The sequence below is a fragment of the Ischnura elegans genome, chromosome 10 (genome assembly GCF_921293095.1).
Source record: "Ischnura elegans chromosome 10, ioIscEleg1.1, whole genome shotgun sequence".
In the NCBI taxonomy this organism is placed as follows: domain Eukaryota; kingdom Metazoa; phylum Arthropoda; class Insecta; order Odonata; family Coenagrionidae; genus Ischnura; species Ischnura elegans.
The window spans coordinates 98,052,575-98,068,942 of record NC_060255.1 but is presented as its reverse complement, the minus strand read 5'-3'; the positions used below and the strand labels follow the sequence as shown (position 1 = coordinate 98,068,942).

Sequence of the window (16,368 nt, the reverse complement as noted above, 5' to 3'; positions counted from 1 at the left end):
ACTGTTTGCGAATAAAATACACGAAAGAATGGTAAGTCAATATTTCATAGAATGTTCCTCATAAACAGGAGGAGGCGAAAACATTTCTCTTGTGCCACCTCCATTTCTTTTAATTTTATACCCTCTCTCCAGCACTCTCCAGTCACTTCATAGATTTACAAGTAGCGAGTTATCGTTTTCGATATTTTCGACAGCAATAGCTGCAAGTTTTACTGCGGCAATGGTTTTTGCTGCAACAATTGGTGTTACGATTGTTGGAGTTTGCCGTTGTTGCAGCTTCTAATTGCAGTTCTTCGACGCGTAAACCTGGTATTGTTGTAGCTGCAATTCTTGCTGTTGCGATTGTTGGAGCTTTCCTTTGTTGCAGCTTCTCATTGCAGGCTACTTCGGCGCGTAAACCAAGCTGTGAATTGCTTTAAGAAAACATTCGATTATCGATCGATATGGTCAAATGAGGGATCACTCTGGCTGCTAGGGATGATAGGAGATGGGCCCATCGATAACAAGGAGAAAACGTTTTTTCAATTAGCCTCGACCTTATGATCGTCATATTAGACTATTTATTTCATGACATATTGTGAAACTAATTGCCATAATATTTATACTTTTCACATGTTATTAGCGCCTTCCTACAGTTTCTTCATTAGTCTCTTCATCATTAGTCGCGACATAAGTGATTGGGAACACTGAGTATGAAATGTGACTTTTAAGGCACCGTGTATTTCACTGAATTCACCTTTGTTAATGATACCACATTTTACATTTATATAGTTTCGTTTAATAAATATCCCTTGGACATGATAATACATCAGTCTTGTTTTCAATCAGTTTATCTTGAATAATATAAACTAAGAACTCAGACAATATGCCTTTCAGGTATAAATTTAAAGCAAGAAAGGAAAAAAAAACACGAAAAGAATTTTTTTATTCTGCGATTAAAACGTCTAAGGTAAAAAAATCCTTTCGGTCTCAATCACTACTGGTGGATATCAAGTGACGCGCGGTGATAGGCCAAGGAGTTGGGGGGCTCCCTAGGGGCTGACATAAAAAGGCGACGCACCAAGCGTTGTTCACCCGCATCATAACCTTCGCGACGGAAAACGAATCGGAACAGAGAAATACCGTGGACTCGGCCGCATTCGAGAGATCAACTTCCTTAATTATTATTCCTCTGAAGATTCGGAACAATCGGTGTTCGCGACTGCTTTCAAAGGTTGGTACCAGAAACAATTCGAACAATATTCTCATAAATATGTCAATGTATAAACTACGCTAAATTGAATTTGAATTTATACCTGAAAGGCATAATGTCTTACAATGGGAGTGCCGACCTCGGTGGCGGTGGGGTAAAGTCCTCGCCTGCCAAACCGTAGGTCGTGGGTTCGAATCCCGCCTGGGTAGGTGATCCCTATCCAGGGCATGGATGTTTGTGTTGTAATTTGTTAATATTGGAAATCCTCGTTGTAAAAGGCCGTCATGTGCTGTTTACGGGGAATTTGATAATAAATAAATAAATTAATAAAAGTTGGTCTTAAATTTCAATCAAACTTCGTGGTGCTATAGTCCTTCGGGTGCTGTCCACGAATCACCCCACTTACGGGGTTATATAGCCAATAGTTTAAACAAAAAACGCAGTAAAACATTAGTAGGTGAAATCTATTCATTTGAGATCGCGCTGCCCTCATTGCCTGGCATGATCTAACTGGACTCCATATCGGCTAATTTTTTTCAGCTGTTATTTTTTATTTTTCTTGCCTGCAATTGAACATTATACTATCGATTTTCACCGTACATTTTATTTTTATGCATGGAATTTTTTTTATCCACATGCATTATACCTAAAATCATTTTATATCCGTGTCGCAACAAAAAGCATTTTTTTACGATACACATTCACTTGGTTTCCTTTTATGTTTGAAATATCATGTTAAGGACTCATATTTTAAAATTGTCAAGTTTATTTCAAGAATCCGATTGTTTTTTATTAGCTGAAATTTCGGCACAGTGGGGTAGGAAAGTAATAATTAAGCCGGGAAGCTCGACGTATGTGATATCCATAAGAATTGATCATTTTCTTTCCGTGATAGTAAAAGCAAAATTAACCAACGGTATATTATTCGGGAGCCCCTTGTCACAGATGGCTTGTATGCAGTTGAGTGACCGCTCGCTGAAAAGATGGTTTACCGACCCCATCCCCGAAGGAATCCTTACCTCCCCGGCTCGCCCTCTCCGGATTACAACGGTTCTTTTTAAAAATGTCTATTGTTGTCTGTTAAATCCGTCCGCATGCATTTTTCCAACTATCAACTCGTCGCTTTTTAACCGCAACTTTGGGAAATAGGAGGTGTATTTTCAATTACAGAAGCGTTTTTGCGTATAAGTTTAATATCCTTTTCAATATAAATTGCCATTAAAGTCATGAATGGATTTTTTCCCAGAGGAAAATGGCAGCGGAGATTTCTCGAATCTCACACGGCTAAGGTCCACCATGTCTCCTTCCGACGCGACGTTCCGATTACCGAATCTCTGAGGACGATGGGCGTGTTGCACATCGAAACATCGGAAGGAGATATGGAGGACATAACCCGGTGTGACACCCAACAAATCGTCACTGCTATTTATTGACAAATTTATTTTGTACAATTTTTTGGATGGTACTCATCAAAATAGCATTTAAAACAAAACATATTATAGCCCCACGAACATCGTGCGAAGCAAGCTTCTCCACAGGTGCATTTTGATTTTAAAATGTCTTCAGGAAAAAGAATTTGTTTTACATTTAAAAACACCTGGCGTTCACTGGACACTCCAGATGCATACCATGCATACAGAAGCATGGGGCGAAATGCTGGTGCTAACAATTGTGCATGAATAAGTGCATGTATTTTAATCATGTCACTACGACTGGTCAAATCGCGTTTTTATTTTAGGAGACTGGCAGCATTCTGAATGGGAGAAATAAATATTTTCACTTGCCTATAAAAGTACACATCACATGGTAGGCAAATAGGGGTACATTTCGGCGGGATTACTTTCACTATACACGTGGGTTCATTTTTACAACCTGCATACCGTTCATCGTACAGTGACTGATTAGCCTGTCCCGACCAGGAATCGATAAAAAGAAGAAATTTGTCTTCCTTGACGTATGACTTCAAAACATTGTCCAAGTAAAGTTCGAAGGAACTTGTATAAAGTTTCCCTGATTTCGTACATGTAACATAAACATTTTCATAGTGTTCCATCGCTTCTTCCACCTCGAGTTTCACTCTCGGGCCAAACTTCCCCGATACCTCCTGTAGGCAGATAAAAACTTTAGGAAGCAGTTCGCCAGAGAGCGTCAAACTATACTGTGCGGTGTATGAGTGAGTCATTTTATTTAATTGACTAACACAAGCCTCAGTCGATATTTCTCCCTGATGCGATAGGGTCCGTCTAATTTGTTCGCGGTACTCAATCCCCGTCTGATCGGTATTGATAACAAGGGAAGGGTTAAACAGCGGTATTGCTTTTCGGCATTGCTCCAGGAAGTGAAGAGCGGCCTTTATAATATCCTCTGTGGAGGCCTTTTCTATCCTGCTCACGTACCTTGTGACCTTCCTCTGACGAATTCTATGTTTCCTTTTAAAACGGTTGGTCCATACCAATGACGCGCTGAATTTAAAATCTCCATCAAAAAATTGAGATGCTGCCGCCACAGCCCACTGCTGCAGCATTCTCGTGGTGACATGATCGCCATTTGCCCTGCACTCGCGGAACCGGTCGTAGGTCCATCTGTCGATCATATCCGCTTTGTCCCTTCTGGTTCCACCGGAACTAATGTCTCTTTCCCAAATGCGCAAATATTCTCGGCGTTTCAAGCGATGGGTCACGCGGGAGCGAAGTGATTTAATGGACCACGATGGATTGAGTTTAGCCGCTGACACCGCCTTCACTTTGGTTTCTAAGGGGACCCTAATTCTTTTCTTTGGGGAAGGTTTAGTGTTCACTTCACTCAAGGATGACTTTCCCTCAACACTTTCATCGTCATCAGTAGTAGAGGAGACCTCCAAATACGAATCTCTACAACACGGATCATTTTCCTCCACCAAATCATGGCCAACTCGAATTCCATCTCGTCCATCATCTCCGTAATTCGAGAAAACATCTCTTGGCCTACTGCAGCGGCACGTGAGGTGGGCTCTTCATCTGTTGGCGCCGTAATGAACGCACCAGTAGAATTATAATGGCGACTTCACGCAGAGAACCGGTTCTAAGCTTTCTCTAAACTTTCTAAAAATCCCTATCTATTACCAGCGACGCCGATCGAACAGCGACACTGCGCACCATGGACCACCGTCGGCTATCATAAAATACAACCCTACCCCCTCATACTACCACCCCCAGCGTTAAACCTCCCATTTAAAAGACAGCCACCCTCTCAGGACGCGAGAGCGATCCTTCCCCCGATGCGGTCGATGTGGCTACTATACCATGTCACTACACCCTCCTCCTCCTGTTCAAATCCTTGCTCTATTACATCAAATTAGCGAACAGCATTCGGGGACAATCTTAATTTCAATAAACTTTCCCTTGTTGCGATAATTCTCATAGCGATTTTGCTGCGGATCGATGTATCATTATCTAGGTCATATCTCTTCCTCATTACGCTACCTAGACATTCGCTTTCACTTAGGTAAACCTCCCATCCCACGCACGTTGCATTAGCCTTGACCACGTTCCCGCTTAATGCATTTGTATGCATCGTGACATTTCACGCATTCCTTCTAGCCCCAGCCCTAAGTGTCCAAATATCGAATTCAAGTTAAATTTGAACTTGGAAAATTTCTCTCCTCTGAGGGAACAAATAAATCCTTTCATATCTTCCACTTTTGAATAGATAATTTTTTTCTTTAAACGGCATAGCTGTTATCATTTCATTACCCTTTGAATACAACCATCAAATTTTCTTAGACTCATTCAGGGTCCATAGTAAGGGTACAAGGGTATCTTATTTGAAGAATTAGCGTTTTGATAATTATTACAAAAAATGTTCCTCCTTCAACGTAAAACATGAATCAATTATTATTTTTTACGTATTTAACCCGTAAGACTCCAAAAGTGCACGCCAAAGCTGGCACATGACATCACAGCATCATCTAGCTTAAATATTTTCCACATTTCAATAGAAAAATGTATGCTTTAAACGGCATTGCTGTTAGCATTTTATTATCTGAGGATGAAACAATTAAATTTCCTCAGACCCTTGAAGGTCCATTGCCAGGGTGCAAGGTTACCCCTATTTAATATAATATAATAATATAATTTTATTCCATTCATATTCAAATACATTACATCGAAAAAACGCTATGATAATTGTGGAATATATAGAATTTGTGGAATAGTTTTGGGGCTACCATCATACACTGTTTAAAACATGACTGGTGCTAACATACAGGAAAAATACATTTATTTCGTTTAATTCAGTGATTTTATTTCTTACCAAATGCATTCGATTGTGAATTTACAGTAATTTACACATAGATAACTAACTTTCTTACATAACGCATAAGAATCACATACAATATACCTTTAATTGAAAACGTTTTACACCACTTTTTTTAGCAGAAACTCTACTTCCTCATACTGCTTAAGCCATAAGCATTTAAGTTAAAGTCAAGGCGACCATATTTTTAAATACTTTTTTCTCTCAAACCCGGGCGTATATGGACAAAACCCTTCAACAGTACTCCTATCTAAAGGTCTACTTTCAAATAAAAAAGGTCTCATATTCTTTCTTGACATCAGTTAGGCAAAGTCTCCTTGTAAGATAGAGAAATTTCTGTTGCGGATGAAAGAGTATAACATTTTACCGTCGGCATTGATTTCGTTTCTGTTCCAACTGGGGTGCTTGCAGTTCCAATCACCGAAGAACAGGCCGTTGGGATAGCTGGTGAACAGGCGTTCGAGAGACTCAATGCTAAGTCGTTTGGAGAGCATATGATACACAGAGAAGATGTAAATGGGACCGGTTTTTGTGTTGATCGCAATACCAAGAGCTGTGAAGGTGTCCGGCAATGGGGAATTTAGAAGGGAATGAGGAAGGTTTTTACGGATCAAGACTGCTACTCCTCCTCCTCCTCCTGGTGACGCGTTCCAGTCTGTAAACGTTAAAATGTTGATTGTATAATGATTGGTGTGGAGATAAGTGTGTTTGAAAGAAAGTGTCTTGAAGAAAAATTATGTCTGTGTTGTTTTCTGTGGCGTATTGAAAGAGTTCGTGTTTTTCATTCAATATGCCATTGCAATTCCATGAGATGACGTTAAGCGTTGATTTTATCGGGTGCTTTCCAATCACCTTGCACAGATTAGCTCACATCGCAACAGATTGAAACACATTAGCGCACATTGAAGCAGACGATTGGAACGCATCTGCGCTGGTGTGTTTACAAATGGCGGACCGATCGGCGGCAAAAGTTGAATGTTCAAATGACCTGTAGCTTATGAACTGATCTTAGCCGCATTATTAATGAAGAAGGGCGATAAATGTTCGTCTATTCCATTTTATATTTATTAACTAATATTATTTAGTTAAAGCACTAGTAAGTATCAATTGAAAGAAAATAATGTAACTACCACAACTTAATTGAACTTAGCTGAACCCTTAGCTGGAAGCCTCAAACCCATTATGCGAGGCGTAAATTTTTGGGATCACTGCATCAACTTTTCAGAGCCAGAGAAATCCTTACACCCGACATACGAATTTCTTTACTTAAAACACCAGTCTTCCCTCACCTGCATTATTGTGCGGCTTTATTCACTAACCAAGACGACGCAAACAATAATAGACTCCAATTGGCCATGAATTCAGCTGTAAGATTTATTTACGATTTAAAAAAATGGGACCATATTAGTAACTATTACAACCGCCTTAACTGGCTTAAGTATAAGAGCGTCGCACAGTGGTCCCAATTCGAAAAAAGCTGGCCAAAAGTCATTTTTTCGACTTTTTACGAGGAAGTTTTGAATTATGTATTCGGATTCTAGAGGATATGGCCTATAATATTTCGTACCTGATAGGTCTGTGTGATTATTATTTTGACCTGTGTAACCCGTCAAACATGGGCATGTTCAGCCTAAAACGCCCGAGGCGTAGAAATAGTCGATTTTAGGGTAATTCAACTTAATAAATGACTATTTTAATTTCATGGGATTCATCTGTCAATTTTAATACGGTAAGTTTGCATATTTTTTCACAATATTATAGTATTTTTTGTTCGTTTCAGAATTTATTATAACAATATTTAATTATTTATAATGTTAGTTATTTTTGGGCCTATTTTTAGTCAAATGTGTCGATATAGTTTTGTGCCCCTCCGTGCCCCTCAAAGATTCCTATTCTGAATCCTTAGGAAGAGTTTGTACAACAAGATGGAGAAAAAAAATCTTGCCTATACTTGCCTATCCGACATCTAGAGGGTTTTAAGTTGAGCGGTGCACCGCTCCGCTGAGGGCGGCTGGCCGGCGGCCGGCGGGAGACAGTGGCGTTATCGCTCAAATATTCCTGTATCGGTGGTCAAACTTGCATGGTGTATACTAAGCATAATTCTACATCCTGTACGATTACATAAATCAAGTGCTTCACGCCTATCGTACGCACACTTCTCGTTTGTGCACTCACCTTCAAATATTCATGAAACCAATGAGGGCCGGTATTCATGCTCTTAATGAGAAACATTATGAGTGATCAAAAGCGACAATATAAGTCACTATGCGAGAAGCTTACAATAACCAAAACATGCTTTTCTCTGCAAAAATTTCCTCTTTTTTTATAGAGAAGAGATCCGTTACATGCTGTACAGCGTTGTCAGCATGTTAATTCGAAATAAGGTCTTGGCGCTAAGAGAAATAAATGCTCCCTAATGCCAAGAATTATTCGCAGGATCATTTCAACAGCCCATAGACGTAGATAGGATGGAATTCGGAGTGAAAAACTCGTCTAAACCCACCAAGGGAGCGTGCATCTTGCAAGTGCATTTTTTAATAATAATGGAATGAGGATGACGGCCTCCCTTACCAGAGCCATTGCATGGATGTGGTGAATATTTCCCACTCAGTTTTATTTAACGATTTTCTTAGTAAACAAGTGCTGTGCTCCGAACTGTGTTAATACGGGTAACTCGAGAAACTTCTGTCCAGATCATTACAGCACTTGGTTTGCCAATATTTGGCATTCAAATTTCAGGATACGCCGGAAATTCAGAGGCAAGTCCATATAAGCTTGTATGTCTTTTATTCAATGCCAACTCATAATTTCCGGTTTATTATTGGTTAAAAATAGACAAAGTTTAGAAATCACATTCATCGTTTCAGCCGTAAATACACTTGTTAAATTTGAATTATGGGTGCCACAAATTTTTTCGTACCTTGCAGTGTGCAATAAAAATACCGAGAGAAAAGACATATTCATAAGCGAAGAAGAAGGAATATGTCGTGGAATATTTGAAAACAAGATTTCGACTCAATGAACTCAAGCATGCAAAAAATATTCTGACGCATTTTGTGCGAAGAATGTTTTCCAGAAATACCTGAGAAAGTGGAATCAAAGCTCGAGGACAGATGAGCATTCCAAAGATACGTTCAAAAGCTGGTTTCAGAAGGAAATGGAATTCCCTCCAGAAGCATATCAATCTCTCCCTCTCGCATCTAGTGAGTGCAAATGATTACCGTGTATGCACAGTTGGTGAATATATGCAGTGTATAAAAATAATCATTCATTAATATCAATCATCATATTTTTAAAAGTGGAGTTTTAATTCAGGATTTCATTTCAGACTAGATGAAATTACGTGTAAATACAACATTATAATCAATAAGTAAGAAATATTGGACCCGTTTCCATAATTTTTAAAAATCTACGAACAAATGCTTTATGTGTATGAAATGTAATTATTAATGTGATTTGCAATTTTTACGACAGGTATCGATGAAAGACTTATCCATAGACTTTCATTGATATTAAAATCTCTGTCCTGCGGCTATGAGATAAATAATGAAGCCTTCAGCCAGTATTGCATTGAAATAGCTGAGCTGTGCATCGGTTATGGTTAGTATTATATTCTGCTTATGGTACATAAAGTGCTGATACATGGAACAGCAATTTCCAAAGAATCCTTCCTTACAACTGAAGTCTGAACGGAGGAAGCATTGGAGGCCAGGAACATAAACATGAAGAAATTCCGAGAGCATTGTACAAGAAAATACCCAGGAATGTTAAATTATGAAGATATCTTTCGAAGACTCTTTTAAATATCTGAATCATACATTTTAATTACATCAGAAGTTACAAAAAACGAGGTCAGCCAGAAGGGGAGGTGAAAATTTGCTAATTTTAAGTGATACGCAGAGCGACAATGAGTCCGACGGGGTGACATCGGACGACGATTCTTTTAAAATTTGTTCTTTGTGATACATGAAAGCGATTTTATTGCAATTCGAACATTATTTTCCTCAATGTTCTAAATATTAGTCATTTTATTTCATCTAATGTGACTTATCAAATACATGGAAGCCAAAAATGAGCGAGTGTGAGTATTTTTTTCCAATTTTGGTATCTCACCGTCTATGCTGATGGTCGCGGGTTCGTATCTCACCAATTTCATGTCGTAAATTCTATAATGGGTTTTAACAACAATTTATACATCTTTTACCTTAAAATTATACTATTTTAACCTCTACATGAACACCATGTTATCGCATATCGCAATGACATCTATATCGATATTTTGTAAAAATTGTTTAAATAATAACAGCTCAAAAAATGCTAAAATGAAGAGACATCGTAAAAATAATGCCAAAATCAGATTCAGACGATCAAAATCAGTATGAGACATCCAATTTTGTTGCTGTTTTAGCTAAAATTACGACGTTATTAATTTTGGCCAGCTTTTTTCGATTTGGGACCACTGTGCGTCGCACCCTTCACATAATAATTCTAGCCTTTAGTGTCTTAACGACCGGTTACCCGCCATACTTGTACGAGAAATTCGTTAGAAAATCTGAGGTTCATAACATACCTACCCGTAATCATACCATTGACCTCCATATTCCAAAACATCACACGCCTCATATGAACAAATCATTCATAGTAACCGCCTCACGAATATGGAAATCAGCAGATTACGTCAGAATGTGAATTACGGTGTATCTCACTTCCCGGATGATAAGGTTTTGGAATCTCCTATGGCTGGTGCAAGTTCCCGCATTGTGAAGGGCCAAGTTTAAATGAAAGAATATGTACCTCGAGGTGAGAAAAACTGTCGTCACTGATGGGAATATTTTACATTCCCCGTCGCAACCTCATCAACAATGCAGTGGCTAAGAAAAAAAGTAGTGCATATTTCTCTGTATTTAAACGAAGGGATTTTGTGAGTGGTCCTTCTAAAATTTTTCGGCTTTAGTAGAGGAGGGGGTACAATTCCATCGTAGGGGGTTCATTTCGGGTTATTCGATAATTCCACTATTCCAACTCCCATGGTCCCTAAACTTATGGCTATCTTAGACACATTGTGAAGCAATATTTTCTCTTTATTTTGACCTAGGAACAATCCATTTCCGTGACTAACGGATTCCTTCGCGACCTTCCGACGACGAAAACGGACGGTACAAGGATTCCTTAATTCACTCCACCCTTCACAGAGACTGAATATTCGGAGGAAAACGACCGAAGGAGTTCAACGAGGAAGAAATGCCGTCAGACCTAGTTACCAAAAGATCACCCGACAATGGCTATAGAAGACACGTGGACATTGACGCAAGTCTGACGACGGTGCTGCAACAGGCGGTGCTATTGGGAAAAGCTGACTGGGTAGGGAAGCTGTTGAACATGGGAGGTGATCCTTTGGAGGTGGGGATAGGCGATCGCACGGCATTGGATGAGGCCGAGGAGATGGTGTCCAATCACCCGGAGCAGAAGATGAGGCGGGAAATACTGGAGACGATTAAGACTTCTGTCAAGAAAATCTCAAGGAAGCGCAAAAGGCAAGAGGTTGCGAATTGGATGGGGAAGCTAGAGGAAGTACTTGAGCGATTGCTATCTTCAGAGCTTGCTTCTTTTAAGGACTCCACATTAAAGGGTGTTCGAGAAGCCATCGCCGTTGCACGGAATGAGCTCGCCAATGCTGCTAAAACGGTGGTCACTACTCGAGACGCAGTCGAGACAATGAAAAATGAACAAGCTAGCGTCGTCTCCTCGGTCAAAACTCTACAGCTGACAATAGCAGAAGCTAGAGAGGAAATAGCCAGCCTTGTTTCCAGAGTGAATTCCTCACTTGAAGATATGAAGGACGGAATGAACTCGATAAAGCAGATGTCTTCAACGATGCATCCAATCGGAAACAATAAGGGTGATATAAATTCGCCGACCCATTCACATGGAGACAATAGGAGTGAGGCAGCAGCCAAGGAAGACCCAGAGGCTGGTATCCCGAACCCTCAGCCAACTGTCAACGAAAATGCGGGCGAAACTATTCCAACAGAGCCATCGCAGATTACGAAGAAGATATACGACAAAGAATATTACATAGAGGAGATGATGCGTAAGACTGTAATTATGCCATCGAGCGAGGAGGCTAAATCCAAAACGAAGAATGCGTACGAGAATTTTTACGACAAAGACTCCATTTTTTCGAGTATTATTCGATTTCTGACTTTCCAGAGAGTCAGTGTCCACGTCTACGTCGGGAATGAAGGTCGTCTCGGAATGATGATATCCAGGGTGACAGATTACGACGGGACCGAATGGAAAGGGCCCGACTTCGGTGCAATGGCCGACTTTGAAACCCGGAAGGCGTACGCTGTTATTGCAACTGCCAAATTTCTGAATTCCTTTCGTCTCGCCTTCTCCTTGACTCCCCTGGCTATATTTTCTGTGTTCAAGAACAAGGGGTTGCCGTATCGGCAGGGTGGAGACGGGGGTAGGGACGTGGAATTCAAAGGTATCCTGGACACGGCGCTGAGGATTACGGGAAATGGGTTCGAGTCAGGAAAGCCTTTGGAAAACTACATCGAATTATGGGTGCGCAACAGGGTAACTCAAGCAGGCAAGGAAATTTACTTGAGTGCTCTGGTTCCGTGCGTCATCTCTCAAGAAGGATCTTCGAACGGGAGGTCTAAATTGAACCGTCAACTTCCCTCGCTGCTTCGATTCTTCGAAGAACACGTGGTGGCGGAACTAGAAAAAGAGACCACGGTAAGCGACCATTTGGATGAATAGGGTGGTTTCCTATTATTTTTAATCGTGTAAATCGGAAGATAATATACGCATTTCACGCTTTTAGATTTTTAAATGACGGTATCATTTTTCGCGATTAAATGAAAAATGAAAATTTTCAAGCGCGCGAAAACGCGACGGCTAAGTATGAATGATGGGAAAACTCCGTGTGACGTCATTCTGGTTCCCCCTGCCGCCTTGTGAGGTGGCCTTGGGGCGAAGCTTTGAGCGCTGATGCGACGCATTATGCTAGCAGGTAGCATAGTACCCTGCTAGCAGGTAGCGCTTGGCTTAAATAAGGATTATTAATACATTATGAAACAAAATTATTTAATAGCTTAATTTTTCTCCTCATTTCTTTTTTTACGGCACAAGTATCGGTAGCAGTACGGTGCGTCGAGAAGTGAAGCCCACAACTCTGACTGATTGGTCTTTGCATACAAATTCCTCCAACTGCATGCTCTACCTACAATAGGGTGGTTTCCTATTATTTTTTTATTGCCTAAATCGAAAGAGTGCGCATTTCACGCTCTTAGATTTTCCAATGACGATATCTATTTTTCGCGATTAAATGAAAAGTGAAAAATTTCAAAGCGAAAACGCGACGGCTAAGTAGGAATGATGGGAAAAGTCCGTGTGACGTATTTCTGGTTCCCGCTGAAGCCGCGTGAGGTGACCTTGGGGCGAGGCTTGAGCGCTGATACGATGCCGGATGCTAGCAGGGAGCGCTTGGCTTAAATAAGGATTATTATTCCCCTATCAAACGAAGGAAACTTTCCGAACTTAGGTATTTTTAATGTGTGATGATTATGATATGTTTCCCTGAGCTCTGTGCCTCATGCATGCATTGGTAATCTCAGACCATGTAAAATTCCTATCTACTCGTATAGAAACTATGTCCATGTGACGTCACGTGGAGTGGAATCGCATGGGCGTCAATAAGGCCTTTTTTTAAATGAGGTTAAAATTGACCGTGGCCATTCATTTACACTGAGATTTCTAAAACCAAATAATTTGTATACTATGAATACACTTATGGTGGGTAAGGATTCGCAATCAATGCATTTCACTTTCTTTGATGAAGGAAACTACCCTATTCACGCCACTTACAAAATTCATTGAATCATCCTTAACTGTGCGGTATTCCATTATATGTATCTTTGATGAATATCTACCTATTATGACACTTATTTTTTTTAATAAAGCGGTCTGGGTTAAGATTAATAATCATCCTCAAGTGGAAGTTATTGTGTATTTATCTTATTGTCATGACCTTGTTACCTAACGGAGAAAGAGATGAATTTTGGAACGGACACCATAATAGGGGAAATCGAATTAAATAGGGGATCGAATAAAATCGTGTGGAAATATACCACAGCTGTTTGTATATTATTACTACTAGATAAACCTTTTTCATCATAGAGTTCTACCGATTAAGGTAGGTTTCCATGGAGTTTTCAAGAAGTGATCTGGGAGCCTCCCTTTCCTTCCAGCGCTGCCTTCTTCAATTCACTGTAAGGCCTACTCCCTTTCAATCTATCTAAAAATCCTATTCTTTTCCTTCCCCTCCCTCGTTTCTCTAACATTCTACCCTCCAACACCATTTTCAACATCCCCTCCCAGCTAAGTACTCTCTCCATCCATACCTTCTGTCTCCTCAGCATCTCATCTAAAAGCTGCCTCTCTTCGCCAACCATATCCAACCCTTCGTACTTCCTTTTCCTCTCTGCCCATTTCACCCTCTCCATTCTTCTCCATGCCCACATCTCGAATGCCTCCAATCTTCTCTCGTCTTCTTTCCTCAGTGTCCACGTTTCCGCACCGCAGAGAGCTACACCCCAGATCAAACTCTTCACTAACCTTTTCTTTAAACTCTTACATAACGATCCTCTCAGAAGCTCCTTCCTGTTCATGAACGCCTCCTTTGCTAGTGCAATTCGCTTCCAGATGTCCTTGCTACTGTGTCCGTTTTCCTCTAATGTTCTGCCCAAATAGTTAAACTGCTGTACCTTTTCAAGTTTTTCCCCACCTACTAGATAAACCTCATAGATTAAAATGTTTGGAGGAAGGTCTTCCTCTCCGAGAATCTCTCTTTCAGTTTCCCCACAATCATGTACATTTTTCTTCGTTTCATGCAGAAGGCGATCGAGAGGAAAAACTCAGCGCTGCAATAGCCCACGCCCGAGGTCTATTCACGAGCTGTCATTCTCGAGGCGCCAGTCGAGTTCGCTGTTTGACCGCTGAAAGATACGGCTCGCAACAGGCGGAGATCGTCCACTACCCACCAATCGACCACTCTTCTACAAGAATATTGCGAAAAGCTCGGATGAAAAGGTTAACACAAATTTTTTCTTTGAAAAGTGGCCAAAAAACGCATGGATAAAATGAAACAAAATGACTTTCCTGCAATGTGAAAAAAAAATTCACACACGCAGTCATTCACTCTTTGGTACAATTATATTGTGTATCCTACCAACCAATATCTGCAAAATTACAGAAATTGCACTTGTATCCCTTGGCCTCCAGGGTCCTCATTTACATTAATAAAATTGGACATTGCAATATTTCCACTGAGTTTTATTTTGACACTACTCGTTTCGTTGCAACAAACAACATTATCAAGAGTAAAATAAGTCTTGAGAGTACTTCTTTATATGGGTCTTGGTGTTTGAAGGAGAGGGGTAAGATGGTGGATGGAGTTTGGTGTCGACAAGTGGGGATATTGAGGGTTGTGGGGAAAGTGTCGTTTTTTAGGGCTTCGGAAGAGGGGTGGGGGGAAGGTTCAAGGGTGGGTGAGGGTACCGCGCATGCCTTCACCGTCTTCTTTCGCGTTGTGGCCGTCCGAATGGAGTCCTCGTCCAGATGATCTTCTTCTTCTGGGTTGTTGACCCCGTGCCTTTCTTCTATTGCTCTTCTAAGGTGAGAAGGGGGTTGGTACAGCGTTTGCGTGAGGTTGTGTGTAAAGGGTTGGTACATATGTTAAAAACCTTTTGATTCCAACGATTTCTTCGGGGTCAACGTGAACGGTTGGAAAACTCGGGTCCGACCTCACATGCGTGGAGAAAGGGGAGAATGGCAGAGAATGGCTTTTAACACTTCATGTATAAAATTGATATTTTATGAGTCTCGGTTCTTGAAATTTTATCGTCGGCAATGATGAGGGAGAATGAAAAATATTTTCATTCATCAGGGGCGTGTTCCCATTTTTTTAGTTTTTGTATTTCCAATATTTCGAAGGCGTCTAATTTCTTCCCTTTGATGAAAAATTTCTCGGGATTACCACCGGGTGTGGTATTGGATTAATTCTCCCAATAGGGAACTTGCATATATTTCAGATAAAATCAAGAGCCCCAAAATCATATAAAAATATGTTTGCATACCACGGTGAAAGTTTTTAAAAATTATTTTATGGCGTGGTTTGCGAAATTTAATTCATCAAAGTTCACGAGAATTTTCACATACAAGTGAGAATCGAAAAAGGCCGATGATTGGCTGATAGAAAAGTGACGTCATTATTCAGTACGAGGAGGCACGGCGGCACGGCCGTAGTGGAGGTTGCATGCTTGAATACAAGCGACGGCGTGGTTATGATTCATTTATTGAAGTGCTGACGTATCGGTGTTATTTATTGTGACTACAGGGCTACTATTTGATTTTTCTTTCATTGAAAGCGATAGATTGCGTGAAGATGAAGGAATATGGTTATTCTAAGGCTGATACTAGTAAGCTTCCTGTTACTGATTCCATCATGATACCAGGGTATTTTAGTGAAACTGTAGACTTCGTCGGCGCCGAAAGTCGATGCCGAGAAATGGAAAGGTAGCTGATGTGCATCTGAAATGTTTTATACTTCACCACAAAATGAGACCTGCATGAATCTTTGGCGAAAGCGTATACTAATGTATAATGCGTATTCTTTTGGCAGTCCGATAGTGAGTCTTATGGTGTACTTATTTTCCACCTCTAAGCAGTCAATGATGATTTCAACTTCAAAATACTTTGCCTGGAGGCGACAGGAAGCTCTTTAAGACTGGAATCTGAGCAAGCAAGACTATTAATTGTTTCAATTTAGTAGCGATAATATGCACGAATTTCCAACACAATCTACCAGCTTGTGA

At 40.5% G+C, this 16,368-nt stretch overlaps 1 protein-coding gene across 1 annotated transcript; it reads left to right on the top strand.

Moving 5' to 3' along the window:
• The first annotated feature begins 1,091 nt into the window (after positions 1-1,091).
• On the top strand, positions 1,092-14,816 carry LOC124166738. Its single transcript, XM_046544406.1, has 3 exons — positions 1,092-1,213; positions 10,581-12,229; positions 14,389-14,816. Exons 2-3 carry the CDS (start codon positions 10,727-10,729, stop codon positions 14,422-14,424), a joined length of 1,539 nt encoding a protein of 512 aa, XP_046400362.1. The 5' UTR covers positions 1,092-1,213; positions 10,581-10,726; the 3' UTR covers positions 14,425-14,816.
• Positions 14,817-16,368: the final 1,552 nt, after the last annotated feature.